Source organism: Pelodiscus sinensis, chromosome 2 (assembly GCF_052426305.1).
Source record: "Pelodiscus sinensis isolate ZL-2025 chromosome 2, ASM5242630v1, whole genome shotgun sequence".
NCBI classification, from domain to species: domain Eukaryota; kingdom Metazoa; phylum Chordata; order Testudines; family Trionychidae; genus Pelodiscus; species Pelodiscus sinensis.
In genome coordinates this window covers 243,099,082-243,113,021 of record NC_143053.1, presented here as the reverse complement: position 1 = coordinate 243,113,021, position 13,940 = coordinate 243,099,082, and the positions used below count along the sequence as shown (strand labels likewise).

The window sequence follows — 13,940 nt, the reverse complement described above, 5'->3', positions numbered from 1 at the left end:
GGTCACAATTCCCTCCCAGACCCTGCACCCCCTATAACACCTCTTCTACAGACCAGAATCCTCTCTTGCACCCATACTCCCCTCTCTACCCTGCACCCCATTCCCCTGGCCCAGGTCACCACCCAAACCCTCTGCATCCCCTTCTCCAAGGTTACAACTCCCTCTCAGACCATGCACTCCCTCCTAGAACCCCTTCCCCAGGCCAGAATCCTTTCCTACACCCATACCTCCACCTGGACCCTTTATCCCAAGCGCCTGCCCCAGAGCACAACCCTCTCTTTCACGCAAACTCCCTCTCAGAATCCACACCTCCACCTACACACACCCCAGTCCTCTACACCACGCTTCCTTCTGCACTCCCTGCATAGAAATGTGGCCCTGGAACACTTGCTAAAATCTTGGAGTGCCCTCCCCCCCATTAAAAATTATTGTCCACCCCTGTGCTAAGATACGTAGAATTTAAGCTAAGCTTGATCTTCACCTTAATTAAAAATAAATCAAGGATCACACCAAGTGAGCACTCATCTCCTAAGCTCACCGTCATACAGTGAGGGGGAGTCACCGGGCCCTGCATCCCCATCCACAGTCAGATGTGACGCTCAGCCAACAAGTAGAACAGGAGGTTTATTCATTGACAGGGACACAACGTAGCACAGACTTGTTATTACAAGAACCAGGAGCATTCAGTACAATCTATCTTGGGGATAAAAGGGCGCAGAGCCAGGGCTCTGGGCCTTGCCCAGCCCTCCAAGCCAGCTAGATTCTCTTCTCCCTAAACCAGCCAAAAACTAAACTCTCACACCCAGCAACTGGTCTCAGCCCTCTAAGCAGCCCAGCCTACTCCTTTGTCATGCTTCCTGGGCCCAAGGTGGTAATCTGCGGTCACCTGGTCCTCAGGACATAAGAGACTGACCTACTTCCAGTGAGTCATACCCAGCCTTCCCCTCCTCATCCAGATAGTGTTGCAGTGCCCAGAGAAACTGAAGTGTGCACGCGCGCACACACACGCACGCACGCTTACTACAGAACAGAACAGGACAGTAGAATCACATATTACACAACAAAGGAAACAGAGTGAATACAGGGACTACAAGAGTGAATACAATCCCCACTGCATCACACTCACAAAATGCATCAAATCCTTCCTCTTTATTGTAACTGGTGTCTTATTAGTAACTGGATTCCTCTCCAAATTAAACTAAGAATGTAATTATACTAGAATATAATTATGTAATGTCAATTGTAGCAATATAGAAATATGTTTGATCATAATGGTAAAACTTAAATGTTGACAATTAGTCTGAACCTTCACATCACAAACAAGACTTCCAGAACATGCTCAGAAAATCACCATTAATAGATGTTATAAAATAAGAAACACAGGATCCTCACAGTCTTGTGCAAATGGGGGCATGAAATAGCTGAGAAAAGTGAAAGCCTACAACTTCTACGACAAGGTAAGAGACCCTACTTGTTTTATGATTAAATGAATACTCAAGATCGGGAAGTGCTTTTTTCTCTGGTTTAAATAGTAAATTATCACACAACACATGTACCATTTAGTCTCCTCTGGATTGCTTCTTCCTCTAAAGTGATGATGTAGATCTGTTCATCTAGGTCTTCAAGGATCTGAAATTAGAAAATGCAAATTCTAATCAAACACATTCGTTTATATGTGATACCCTGATTGAATTTGAGAGTCTATTTTTTAAATTAAAACCTACTTTTTAAGATAATAAACATTACGAAACAATACGGCTGCATAAAAGATCATCACACTGTCTATTATTAAAAGATATTCAGAACTTCAATTACAATCTGATTTTCATATGGTTAATTTTCCCATAAGATTTCTTTTGGTCTGAAACTTTCTGTTTAGTCTCAGTCCAAAGGAATTTTTGTGGGTGGGGGGAGTATGAGCAGTTTAAGCTAGATTCAGTCAACTACACTACACCAAAAAATGTAATTACTTCGTGCACACACACAAAAAAGATCAAAAACAGCTAATAACTTCACATTTGACTAGACTACAACACAAAAGAATTACAGTTTGTAGAAACATTTATTGTAAAGTTTACATGACAAAACTGTTTTCATGGAGTCTGAAATTTCAAGCAGGTAAATTGCAAGTGAAGTTGTGAAAAGCATGCAATTGAAGTGGTTGGGATTTGTGTAACTATAGAGCATTTGAGTTTTAAAAACCTAATAGCTGCGAACTGTGTTTTGCTCTCCAGTGTCACAGGTAGGGTTTTACCGATCACTTTATTCCCAAAAATATTGGGCAATATTCAGTTAATGCTCTGACAATATCATCTCCATGCCTTCTTTCATGATGCATTCATGTACCATATAAGCTTCCTTGAATTCACACAAGGTCACTACCACTTACTTCCACATTTAAGTCCCTATTTCAGAGACCCATCTACGTCATGCTGCCTATAGTGAACCAAGTTGCCTAGTAAACCAATTCCCTATTGCTTAACCACCTCCCCAACCTCTCTCATTTGTCCTTGGACTGTGAGTACTTTAAAGCAGAAGTCAGGCAAGTGTTTAGAAAATATCTGACAAACACTGAGCATTACCACAAACAAAAATCTTACTACTGGCAATGTTTATTTCAATCATATTGCATACACTATATTAAGCTAGTCAGTTAAGTTGGAAAAAATAAATACCACTACACAAAAGTTTAATGAGGAGCAGAGATATAGCCTAGTATAAAATCAAGATGTTCTATTTTTTACCTATTCACTATTTCTGTACTAACTATGAAAACCTAGTGGAATTAGACAGTAAAGTTACTATCCACATATATACTATTGCTTAAATTTAGTTATTCTAAAGTAAGTAAATACATATGGCTTACAGACCCGGGAATTATAAATTAAAATAGTAATTTAAAAATAAAAACATGAAAAAAATTGTACACTCAATCCCAATAAGAGCAACTCAGGCCATGGATCTACAGACTTCTGTAAATGCTTAATTTTAAGCATGTCAGTAATCACATGGCTACTGAAGTTAAGCACATGTTTAAATCTTTGCTGGACTGGGGCTACACTGTGTGAAAAATGGAGCACTGCTTTTTAAGTGGAGAGACCAGAAATTTTTACAATCCAGTAGCACATTGTTTAATGTGCAATTTATTTTGCAAAAAGAATTTTTTTGAATATGGCTATGTTACTGTACATTCATTTTAAAATACTGTCAAAAGTATAGCAAAATATTGTACTTACTGTTGGCTTTACCAGCAACTGACCCATCACTGTAAACATTCGTGAAAGTCCCACTGGCGTGCATACTATGAAGGAAAAGGTATAGTTAACCTTGGCTAGAAAATGTGGCTAATTATATCCATAATCCAAACATACTCTTACTTATAACTGAATAAAGTTCTTTTTCAGCAACATTTTGATTAGACCTCTATACTCCACCATCGCACTAGAGATATCACAGATATCACTGAATATTGAACAACCCCCCGTGCCTGTTCTGAGATTACAAACTGGTGGTGAAAAACTTTTTGCCAGCATGGAGAAGAATGTAATCAAAAATCCCTTTAATTATTTAACCTAGCTACTCTTTATATATCTGTTGCCATATACTCGAATAAATGGTTAGCTGTGGCTTTACACAAATAGATGAAGGTAGATTTGCCTCTTATCTTATTAAGATAATAGCGTCAGTAAATTTCTCAGTTTTATAAAACTCTCTCATTTAAAACACTACTAATGAAGTCATTACCACTAAAAAGTCTCTTAAAGTCAGATAGTTCTCAATACTGATGTATGCATACATTGGGTACATATTAACATATCTCTAGCGCTAAAAGGTCATGAAGAACACCTTTGCCTCAAAGAGTGTGAGAGTATGTGGGAGATACCGGAGGTGATAATTTGGACAGAGGGAAAAAACAAGGATCTACAAGATATGATGTCCTTTATTTTAAAAGCTTCAGGGGGTTGCCAAGTTAATCTGTACAGGATAAACTTTAAAAACAACAAATGGTCTGGTAACACTTTATAGACTAACAAAACATGTAGGCTACATCTAGACTGGCATGATTTTGCGGAAATACTTTTTACGGAAAAGTCATGCCTGACCAATCTGATTAGCTTTTATGATGAGGTAACTGGTTCTACAGACATGGGGAAGTCAGTGGATGTGATATACCTTGAGTTTAGCAAAGTTTCTGATACAGTCTCCCACAATATTCTTGCCAGCAAGTTAAGGAAATATGGATCGGATAAATGGATTATAAGGTGGATAGAAAGCTGGCCAGATTGTCGGGCCCAACGGGTAGTGATCTATGGCTCAATGTCTGGTTGGCGGTCGGTTTCAAGTGGAGTGCTCCAAGGATCGGTTTCTAGGACTGGTTTTATTCAACATCTTCATTAATGACCTGGATGAGGGGACGGATTGCACTCTCAGCAAGTTTGCAGATGACATTAAGCTAGAGGTAGATACGTTGGAGGGCAGGGATAGGGTCCAGAGTGACCTAGACAGATTAGAAGATTGGGCCAAAAGAAATCTGATGAGGTTCAACAAGGACAAGTGCCGCAGTCCTGCACTTGGGATGGAAGAATCCAAAGCATTGTTACAGGCTGGGGACCAACTGGCTAGGCAGCAGTTCAGCAGAAAAGTACCTGGGATTCCAGTGAATGAGAAGCTGGATATGAGTCAACAGCGTGCTCTTAGAGCCAAGAAGGCTAATGGGGCATTAGGGTGCATTAGGAGGAGCACTGCCAGCAGACCTAGAGAAGTGATTATTCCCCTTTATTCGGCACTAGCGAGGCCACGTCTGGAGTACTGTGTCCCATTCTGGGCCTCCTACTACAGAAAAGATGTGGACACATTGGAGAGGGTCCAGCAGAGGGTGACGAAAATGATTAGGGGACTGGAGCACGTGACCTACGAAGAAAGGCTGAGGGATTTGGGCTTATTTAGTCTGCAGAAGAGAAGAGTGAGGGAGATTTGATAGCAGCCTTCAACTTCCTGAAGGGAGGTTCCAAAGAGGATGGAGAGAGGCTGTTCTCCATAGTGATGGATGGCAGAACAAGAAGCAATGGGCTCAAGTTACAGTGGGGGAGGTCTAGGTTGGATACTAGGAAAAACTATTTCACTAGGAGGGTGGAGAAGTATTGGAATGGGCTACCTAGCGAGGAGGTGAAATCTCCATCCCTAGAGGTTTAAGTCTCTGCTTGACAAAGCCCTGGCTGGGATGATTTAGTTGGGCTTGGTTCCACTTTGGGCAGGGGGCTGGACTTGCTGACTTCTCTTCCAGCCCTATGATTCTAGGAGGAAAAACTGCCTAGTGACTATATCATGAGACTAAGTTCTGGATCAATTTCTGTCCTGACTCCTTGTACAATAGTGGTTTTTTCCCCCCTCACTTTATAAAAATGTGGATACCATGTACTTTCATCTGCAAATTGCTCTAAGGTCCTATTGTCCTAAGGTGAAAAATACTAATTCTACTTACTTACATATTTCAGAAAAAGTCTGAAGTTTTTAAAAGAAAAAAATCCTCCTTGGGAGCACAAATCTACCAGTAGCAAAATATTTTAGAAAATACCCAAGCGAAAAAAAACCCACACACCTGGGAAAGTGTCACAATACCTCTAATTCGTTCCTTTTTCATCCTCAAATTATATGCAGTTAATCACCTGAACCTCCTATAATCTAAAAATATTACTTTTCTTCTACAATAATAAGGAAAATACTTACAAAGAAGTAATAAACATCCCATGAGTGATATACAGGAATATAAATAAGGGAGGTAGAATTCCCAAAGATCTGTAAAGAAAATTTTCAACATAGTAATAGCTTATTAAATATACGCTGTTTATGCTCTATTTTAATCTATTTATTAGTACTTAGTGAAACTAAGAACAATTTAGTTTTGAGTGTGACTAGCTTAGACTCAAATCTTTCCTTAAGTTAGAACAATTTAAGGAAATGGCTTTTTCAGGATGGTAAAATACAATTTTAAAAAGTAAATCAAGAATTAAGTTGTATAAAATTGTGGATAACAATCTCTTTGACACTTTGAGAAGAAAAACCAAATGCTGTATCTTTTAAAAAAGCTACTTGAGAAACCTGTTTCTAACATTAGGTATGTGCACACAGTGAACAAAAAATCTGAATGTCATCAGTATGCTGTAAGGTCACATAAAAATACCAGCTGAATACAAAAATCAGATTCTGATTAGAATGGGTTACAACTGTTAAAATAATGAGTGCAGTATGGGAATTTATTATCAATGAATTTTAATTGAAAACACCCACTTCTATCCTGTACACCAGGGTGGGGAACCTACGGCCTAGAGGCCAGATGCAACCCCAGCTTACCTGGATCCGGCCCCCAGGACTCAAGGGTCCTCTCTCCCAGCATTGGGGAGCCCTGCTGACATACCAGCCCCTACTGTGTCCCTCCCCGTCTGAATTTTCTTTGGGTTAGTGGCCCCGATCTAAAAAAGGTTCCCTGCAGTTAACAATGAAACTTATTTTTTAAAATATTACATACCATACAAAGACTCCATACTGGTAGCATCATTGTCAATGAGAGCTGAAGCCACCCACACTATTCCAAGGATAAGCAGCCCAAGAAGAATAAGCATAACAATTGTTTCCAAAATACGTGCTCTGATCCCCTAGGAAAAATAAAACAATTTAAATATAATCAAAAAATTCTGAACATAAGGCACATTAAACAAGAATTATTGTAAAATTTTACACATACATATATCTAAGTTTTAAGAGCACGTGCAAGATTTAAAAAAAATTTTTTTTTATACACACAAGGGAAAAAACATCTAAGTGTTTATGCCTTCATGCTGCCTAGACTATTTTTTTCCTTGAAACCATAGAAAATTGTTTAAAATTACTTAAGCTTTACAGTTTTCATTAATCTCATTATTCTATAAAAAAATCTTTATACCTTATGATTTTGCTAGGGCAGTTTTAAAAGATGGATTACTTTTCTAATACTTTCAGCCAACAAAGTGGATTAGCAAATTTTTATCTATGATTCCAATCAAGGGAATGGAAAGCCAATTATGGCAAATAGCCAAATAGCCCAGCCAACATTAAACACTGCATAGGTACAATGCGCCAATCTACTTAAAATAGTCTTCCACTGTAATTGCTTCTGCACCATTCCTCACAGCCTACAGAGCCCTCAAGTGTACAGTTAAAGTACTGCTTGCTGGCTATCCAGACACATATTGATGCTGAAGTTACGTCAGTTACATACTTCTAATATGCTCAATACTGAGTGGAACACTAATCATCTCAACTACACATACACCACACAATCACATAAAAAGGTCTCTGGTACATTTGTGCATAAATTGTAAAAGGCTATATTAATGTATTGTTAAGTTTGCAAATTTAAACAGAATATAAAAGAGAACATTTAGCAGTCTAATCAATAATAAATGTTAGTATTATTATGAGAACCTAAACTGTGTCTTTACTGACATAATCTACTCATCCCTGAGATTATATTAACAGCTTTTATATTTAATTTTCTTGGTTTTCCTGAAGAAACACTCTCCTTTTGAGGATTTTCAATACAGATCACTCTCTACCCTCAATTCTGCTGTGGTCAATGCATGTCTCAGGGTTCTGTTTGCACATGTGCATTCCAGAGTTTGATTCTATATGAAAAATCGACTAAGAACTCAATTGTCTGTACTTCCAAAGAACTTTACTCCGCTCAGGTAAAAAGCTATGGCTTGGCACACATCTAATGTACACAATTTCTGTTCATCCCTGTGAGCACGTGACTTTTGAAAAAAAGACCTACAAATATAGACAGATTCCGGGGAAATCTGATACCTTCTAAGAAAAAAAATGACAGTGCAGTCTAAGTTGCACTTTGTCTTTGTGGAATAAAATATATGGGGAATCTGTTACCAGACACACAAAGTTCTCCCACTCTTTTAGCAGAACTGATGTCTACCAAGAAAGCCACTTTTACTAAGTTGTAACAAAAAAGCAGGAGGCTGAGGGCTCATATGAAGGGTCACATAAGGGCAGATAGAACTAAATTCAAGTCCAAAAATGCAGCTGGATCCTCAACAGGTAGAAGCAACCTAATTTAGGAATCTGGTTGTCACAAGATTGGAGAAAAACACTGGCTGTAAATACATGGGTGAAAAGCTAGAAATACTACCAAGTGTATTTTAATGGAGCTAACTATTAGACCTGACTCTTTGAGATGTAAAAGATTATTCAAAGAATTCTAGACTATGGGCTCTGTAGAAAAATCACTTCGCTATCCAGGCAAAGAAATGCTTCAATTTAAGAATGCAAGTAGCATCTGTAGAAGACATCCAACAACCAAGACAGTCTGGACTGCCACTTACCATGCAGTATGCAGACTGCCTCTATGTTTAAACATAAATGAACCGCACCATGAGATTCTGGTATATCAAGTCTTTTCTTTGTGGAAGATGCAAAGGTTCTTGGGTGGATAGCCTATGCAGGTCTAAGCACAAGGCTGCCTTGGCCAGCCTGAAGCTATGAGGATCACTCTGTCTGTCTCATTCATCCCTCATCTTGACAACAACATGGAGAAAGTGTCACTGGTTGGTACACATATAGCAAGTCCATGTCCCACAGGGAACAGGAAAGCATCCAAGATGGACTTGGGATTGTCACCTGCTCCTGGACAAAACTGGGGACTTTTCCGGTTTTGCCAAGCTATGATCCACTGTCAAGAAACTTCCTAAGAAAAACAATCCTCAAAGAGCTATGTTGAGAGACTATTTATGATCCATATTGAAAGAACTCCTCAGATGGTCTACCAAGCTATTCTGAAATCCCAGCAGGTGAGAGTCCTTGAGAGGTACTGAGCTATATATGCAGTAATTCCACAACCTGAATGCCTCCTGATGCCCGCAATCTGATGTGGCATTTTCCTGCTTGTTTGTACAAAACACCACTGTGTTCCCAGAGAGTATCTGGATGGCCTAGCCCTGAATGTGTGGCAGGAAGTGCTGTCATGCTTGGAATACTGCATGTCATTTGAGAAAGTTTATATGTAAACTTACCTCATTGGTGCTCCATGGGAATTTCAAGATCACCCAAATGAGCTCTTCACCCCATAACTGAAGCACCTTTCACCAAAGTCATAGGAGGGGAAAAATGGAAAGAACGAGATTTCTCCTAATATATTGTGCTGACATCTAATAATTCAGAGACAGTAACATTCCATCTGGGATTAATACTAATTTGTCTAGTTCCTGAACACGACAGTGGCAGACTGACTCAAGACATGTACACATTCCCCAGGGCTGCAGCCTAACATGAGCGGTCACATATTTGAGTAGCCATGTGACCTAGGTGCCTGAAGCAATTCCTCACTGTGATTCATGGGTATACTCTGAATGACACAGAGGTCCCATAAAGACAGGGATCTGGGATGAGGCAGGCAAGCCCCGTCTGAAGTCAAATCCAGGATGAAGTCCCAATCAACTTGTTACTTTGAAGAGATGACAAAACTGGCTTTTTCTTTTCAGGAACAAGTTGCAGAACAACTGAAGAACTGAATGAATACTGGTCCCTACCTGATGACTGAACCAATCCTGAACAAACCAGTTGTCCAGGTAGGGATGGCCCCAGTGCAGATAGGCTGCCACTATAGCCATGTATTTGGTGAAAATCGCAGTGATGATGACAGTCCAAAGGATGGAATGGTTAAGTGGCAGTTTTTCCACCTACCACAAGCCTTAGGAATTGCCTATTAGCCAGGGCAAATTGCCACATGGAAGTAGGTATCCTGTAAATTGATGGCGGCATATCCATCTCCTGCACTTAGGGATACAAAAGAAGCAAGAGAAACTACATGGAATGTCAACATATTCATAAATGATCCAGAAAAGAGGGTAAACCATGAGGTAGCAAAATTTGCAGATGATATAAAAGTTACTCAAGAAAGTTAGTTCCAAAGTTGAGTGCAAAGTTACAAAGGAACCTGACAGAACTGGGTGATGGAGCAACGAAACAGCAAATGTAATTCAATGTTGGTAAGTGCAAAGAAAGGCACATTCGAAAAAAGAAATCCCCACTGTACATATCAAATGATGGGGTCTAAAATAGCTGTTATCACTCCAAAAAGATCTGAGTCATTGTGGATAGTTTTTTAAAAACATCTGCTCATTATGCAGTGTCAGTAAAAAAAAAATTGAACAGAATATTAGGAACCTTTAGGAAAGGGATATATCATAAGAAAGAAAATGCCACAATAAATATCCTTGATATGACCACACCTTGAATATTGAACGATGCTCTGATCAACTCATCTCAAAAAATATTGGAACTGGGGAAAGTACAGAGAAGGGCAACAAAAACCACTAGGAGTATGGGGAACAGCTGCCTTATCAGGAGAGATTAAAAAATACTTGAACTGTTCATCTTGAGAAAGAGACTGCTATGGGGAGATATGATAAGAGGTCTAAAAAAATCATGAATGATATGGAGAAAGTGATAAGAAAATGTTATTTATCCTTTAAAACAACATAAGAATCAGAGGTCACGTGATTAAATAAATAGTCAGCAGGTTTAAAACAAACCTAAGGAAGGACTTCACACAGTGAATCTGTGGAACTTGTTAAAGTCAAATGTATAATACGGTTAAAAAAGCATTTGAAAAGTTCATGGCGAATAGGTCGATCAATGGCTATTAGCCAAATTTGTCAGAGAGTGCAACCCATTCTTCAGGTGTCCATAAACCTCTGGTGGCTGGAAGCTAAGACTGGATGATTGGTTGGATCACGTGATAAAGGGCCATGTTCTGTTCACTCCCTCTGAAGCATCTGGCACCAGTCACTTTTGGAAGACATGATACTTGGCTAGATGAACCATTGGGCTGACCCAGCATAGCCATTCTTATGTTTTTAAGAAATAAAAAAAATATTTTTAAAAAATAGGATAGATGATAATGAGGGATGGATGAAGTTAATAAGGGCAGAAGGGAGAGAGAGGAGGGAAGTTTTTCTTTTGAGTACTTGCCTATATCCATTACTTTGTAGGTGTGTACTCATCTTGTACACTGACGCTGAAAATGTTTCCCTGGTGGTACCCTCACAAGCAGACCCACTTGTGCCTGGTTTCTTCATACCCACCACCTGAGGCTATAAGAGGAGAAGCTTTCCCACCCCCCTTGTTTTAGCTTCTGTCCAATAGTCAAAGCATACCTGTATATAACCTGCCTCTATGGACAAAGTTGCTTACAGTTAGTCTTTTTATCTGGCAATGTTTGTTCTGCCCTTTGATCATCCTTTTTTATTTAGTTTTTTCTTGACTTTTTTCTTTTATTTTATTAGGTTCTGGCAGGCCTCAGGTCCACATCTATCAGGTAGAACCTATGCCAAGGTCCCTTGGTTTTAAGCTTTGCTTTTGATGGTTGTAAATCAATGCCTGTTTGTGGCCTACACTCTCACTGCTTAAAGTTTTGGGTGAGTGTCAACATTAGAGACAAGTGTCTAATCTGCTGGGGGCTTCAAATCTAGAATGAAAAAACAGAAAGAAGAGTACCTTACATATCATTAGCCAGAATGAGTAAGAATGGTGTTCCTAGCCTCTGTCTGTCAGGGGCTGGAAATGGATGGCAGGGGAGAGAGATCACTTGATGATTGCCTATTTCTGTTCACTCCCTCTGGGGCATCTGGCATTGGCCACTGTCAAAAGGATATTGGGCTAGATGGACCTTTGGTCTGACCCAGTATAGCCATTCTTATGTTCTTATTTCCTGAAAGCTGCTATTCGCCCAGCATCACAATCTCCTTGAATGGCAAGAGGGAGCTCACTAACCCCGCCTCTAGGATGTTCCCCCGGAACTGCCAGCAGACAGAGACCATAGGAGATCACCTTCAACAAGGCCATCCTCTTTCAAGCATAATAGCTCTCCATTTGAAGCATAAAACGACTGCATCAATTTCTCTGAAGCTCTGCTTTATCACTGCTCAAGGCCGGATTAAGACCTTTAGAGGCCCTAAGCACTGAAAAGATTATGGTGCCCTCTCCCCATATGTAATTCAAAATAAAAAATACTATACAGTAAAATCTTTTTTTTTTTTTGTGCCCCAGGTTTGCTGGTGCCCTAAGCCCGTGCTTAGTCTGCCGATTGGGTAATCCAGCCCTGTCACTGCTTATGGAGGGGCAACAATCCATTTTGGGGCCAACACCATCAGAGGCCTACGCGACTGTGCCACCATCACTACTGATTTTAGGCAAAGATCTTCTACCGGTACTATTGCATGTTCCATGGTCATCGGCATCAGTGTTAGGGTCTCTGCTGACCCCTCCATCATTCCCAGGTCTGTTACTACCCTTATCTGCCTTTTTAATAATGATGTCTGGAACCCCATTACCACCTTAATCTCATCACATGGTACTGATAGCTAGGAAGCCTTCAATACTGCCATTAGTACAACAGACTTGACATAGATCTACATCCTGATATCCAAGGACTCCTCTTGGTACCTCACTACCATGGCTTTTGGAATAATCTTACTCCTTGTCGGAGTTCAAAGTGAGTCTCTGGGTCCCCCATTTCACAGAATCCAGGGCCTCCTCCAGAAACTTTTCCTACTCTCACAAAAGACACTCTGTTAAGAACAGATCCAGGGCTTGGGAAGCCTGATACAGGCTCAATTGGCCTCCCATATCAGCCTCTTCACTTGCTGTACTGGATGCCTTGAGAGACATCTCTAGCATTTAGACTGGCATCTTTGTGTCCTCATACAAGCAGATTTTCAAGAAGGGAGGCTTCCCTGGTTGGTACCAACAGGCCACAAGTGATCTTTACTGAACATTGAGTTTCAAGTTTTTTAAAATCTGAAGATTTCCTACTCAAAGTGGTTAGTAGCTGGTTTTCAGTCTCCCATAACTAATTTTGAATGTGTGCTAAATCTGGCTAAGACATTTTATAAAACCAAGGAATAGCCATGTGTTAAGTATGAAACTGTAAATTTCAGCCCTAAGTTACAAGAGAGCAAAAGCTTTCCAAATTCAAACAAAATTTCCATGAAACATGCTTACCTTTGAACTGACACCAATCTATATATTCAGAACTAGGGATGTTAAATTGTGTTTAATCAGCTAATCAAGCAGTCAATGGGCTTTCCATCGACAATTTAATTAGTTGATAAGGGGAGAAACTGCAAAGCTACAGCGGGGTTAGCTCCTTCCCCTGGAACCAACCCCACTGTGCCTCTGCCTTTTAAATATATTAAGAGCTGCCAGGTCCCAGATGCTACACTTCTGCTTCTTAAATGTATTAAGAGCTTCCAAGCTCTTAATATGCTTAAAAGGCAGGGCACAGTGTCTGGGACCAGGCGTGAGCTAGGACAGCTGATTCCCAGTTCGCGCCTGGTCCCCCACTACACCTCTGCCTCCCCACTGAAGAAGCAGACGGTGCTTAAAAGCCAGCTCCCACCAGCACCAGCACCAGCTCCTTGCCCCCTTTCTGTCTCTCTGAGAGAAGCAGCTGGGGGGAAGGGGAGCAACTAGCCAAGTCACTACTTGACTACCAGATAAGCATATGCTTATCAGGTAGCTGACTAGTTGCTTACATCCCTACTCAGAACTTGATCATTAATATAAATTGTCATAGTTCCATTGGTTTCAAAGAAGTTATAATAGTTTAACCAGCATAAGATTTGGCCCAAGAAAGTCACAATTGGAAGGGAGTCATTTTTGGTAGAAGCCCCCTATGTGTACTCCTCTGAGGCAACGTATTAGAAGCAAAGCTTACACAATAGTATGAAGTTCCATTTGATCTTGGGGGAAAAATCATCATATTAGAGCAGTGGCTTTCAACAATTACAGAACATTTTCTCTCCAAGTGACCACACGTGTGCATTCCATTGGAGTCTATTTCAGTAAAAACTGGAACCCATCCCACTCTAACAGTCTCTGGAGTCTTGAGC

At 40.2% G+C, this 13,940-nt stretch overlaps 1 protein-coding gene across 5 annotated transcripts in view; it reads right to left on the bottom strand.

Moving 5' to 3' along the window:
• Positions 1-13,940, bottom strand: part of LMBR1 (limb development membrane protein 1) — a 139,575-nt gene that overhangs the window by 39,442 nt on the left and 86,193 nt on the right. For all 5 annotated transcript variants that reach the window (XM_006129337.5, XM_006129336.5, XM_089776779.1 and 2 more), the window contains 4 exons: positions 6,527-6,653; positions 5,728-5,796; positions 3,237-3,301; positions 1,557-1,629 (listed from right to left, as the gene is read on the bottom strand). In XM_006129337.5, the coding sequence (XP_006129399.3) occupies positions 1,557-1,629; positions 3,237-3,301; positions 5,728-5,796; positions 6,527-6,653 (334 nt within the window). The remainder of the gene's footprint in view (positions 1-1,556; positions 1,630-3,236; positions 3,302-5,727; positions 5,797-6,526; positions 6,654-13,940) is intronic.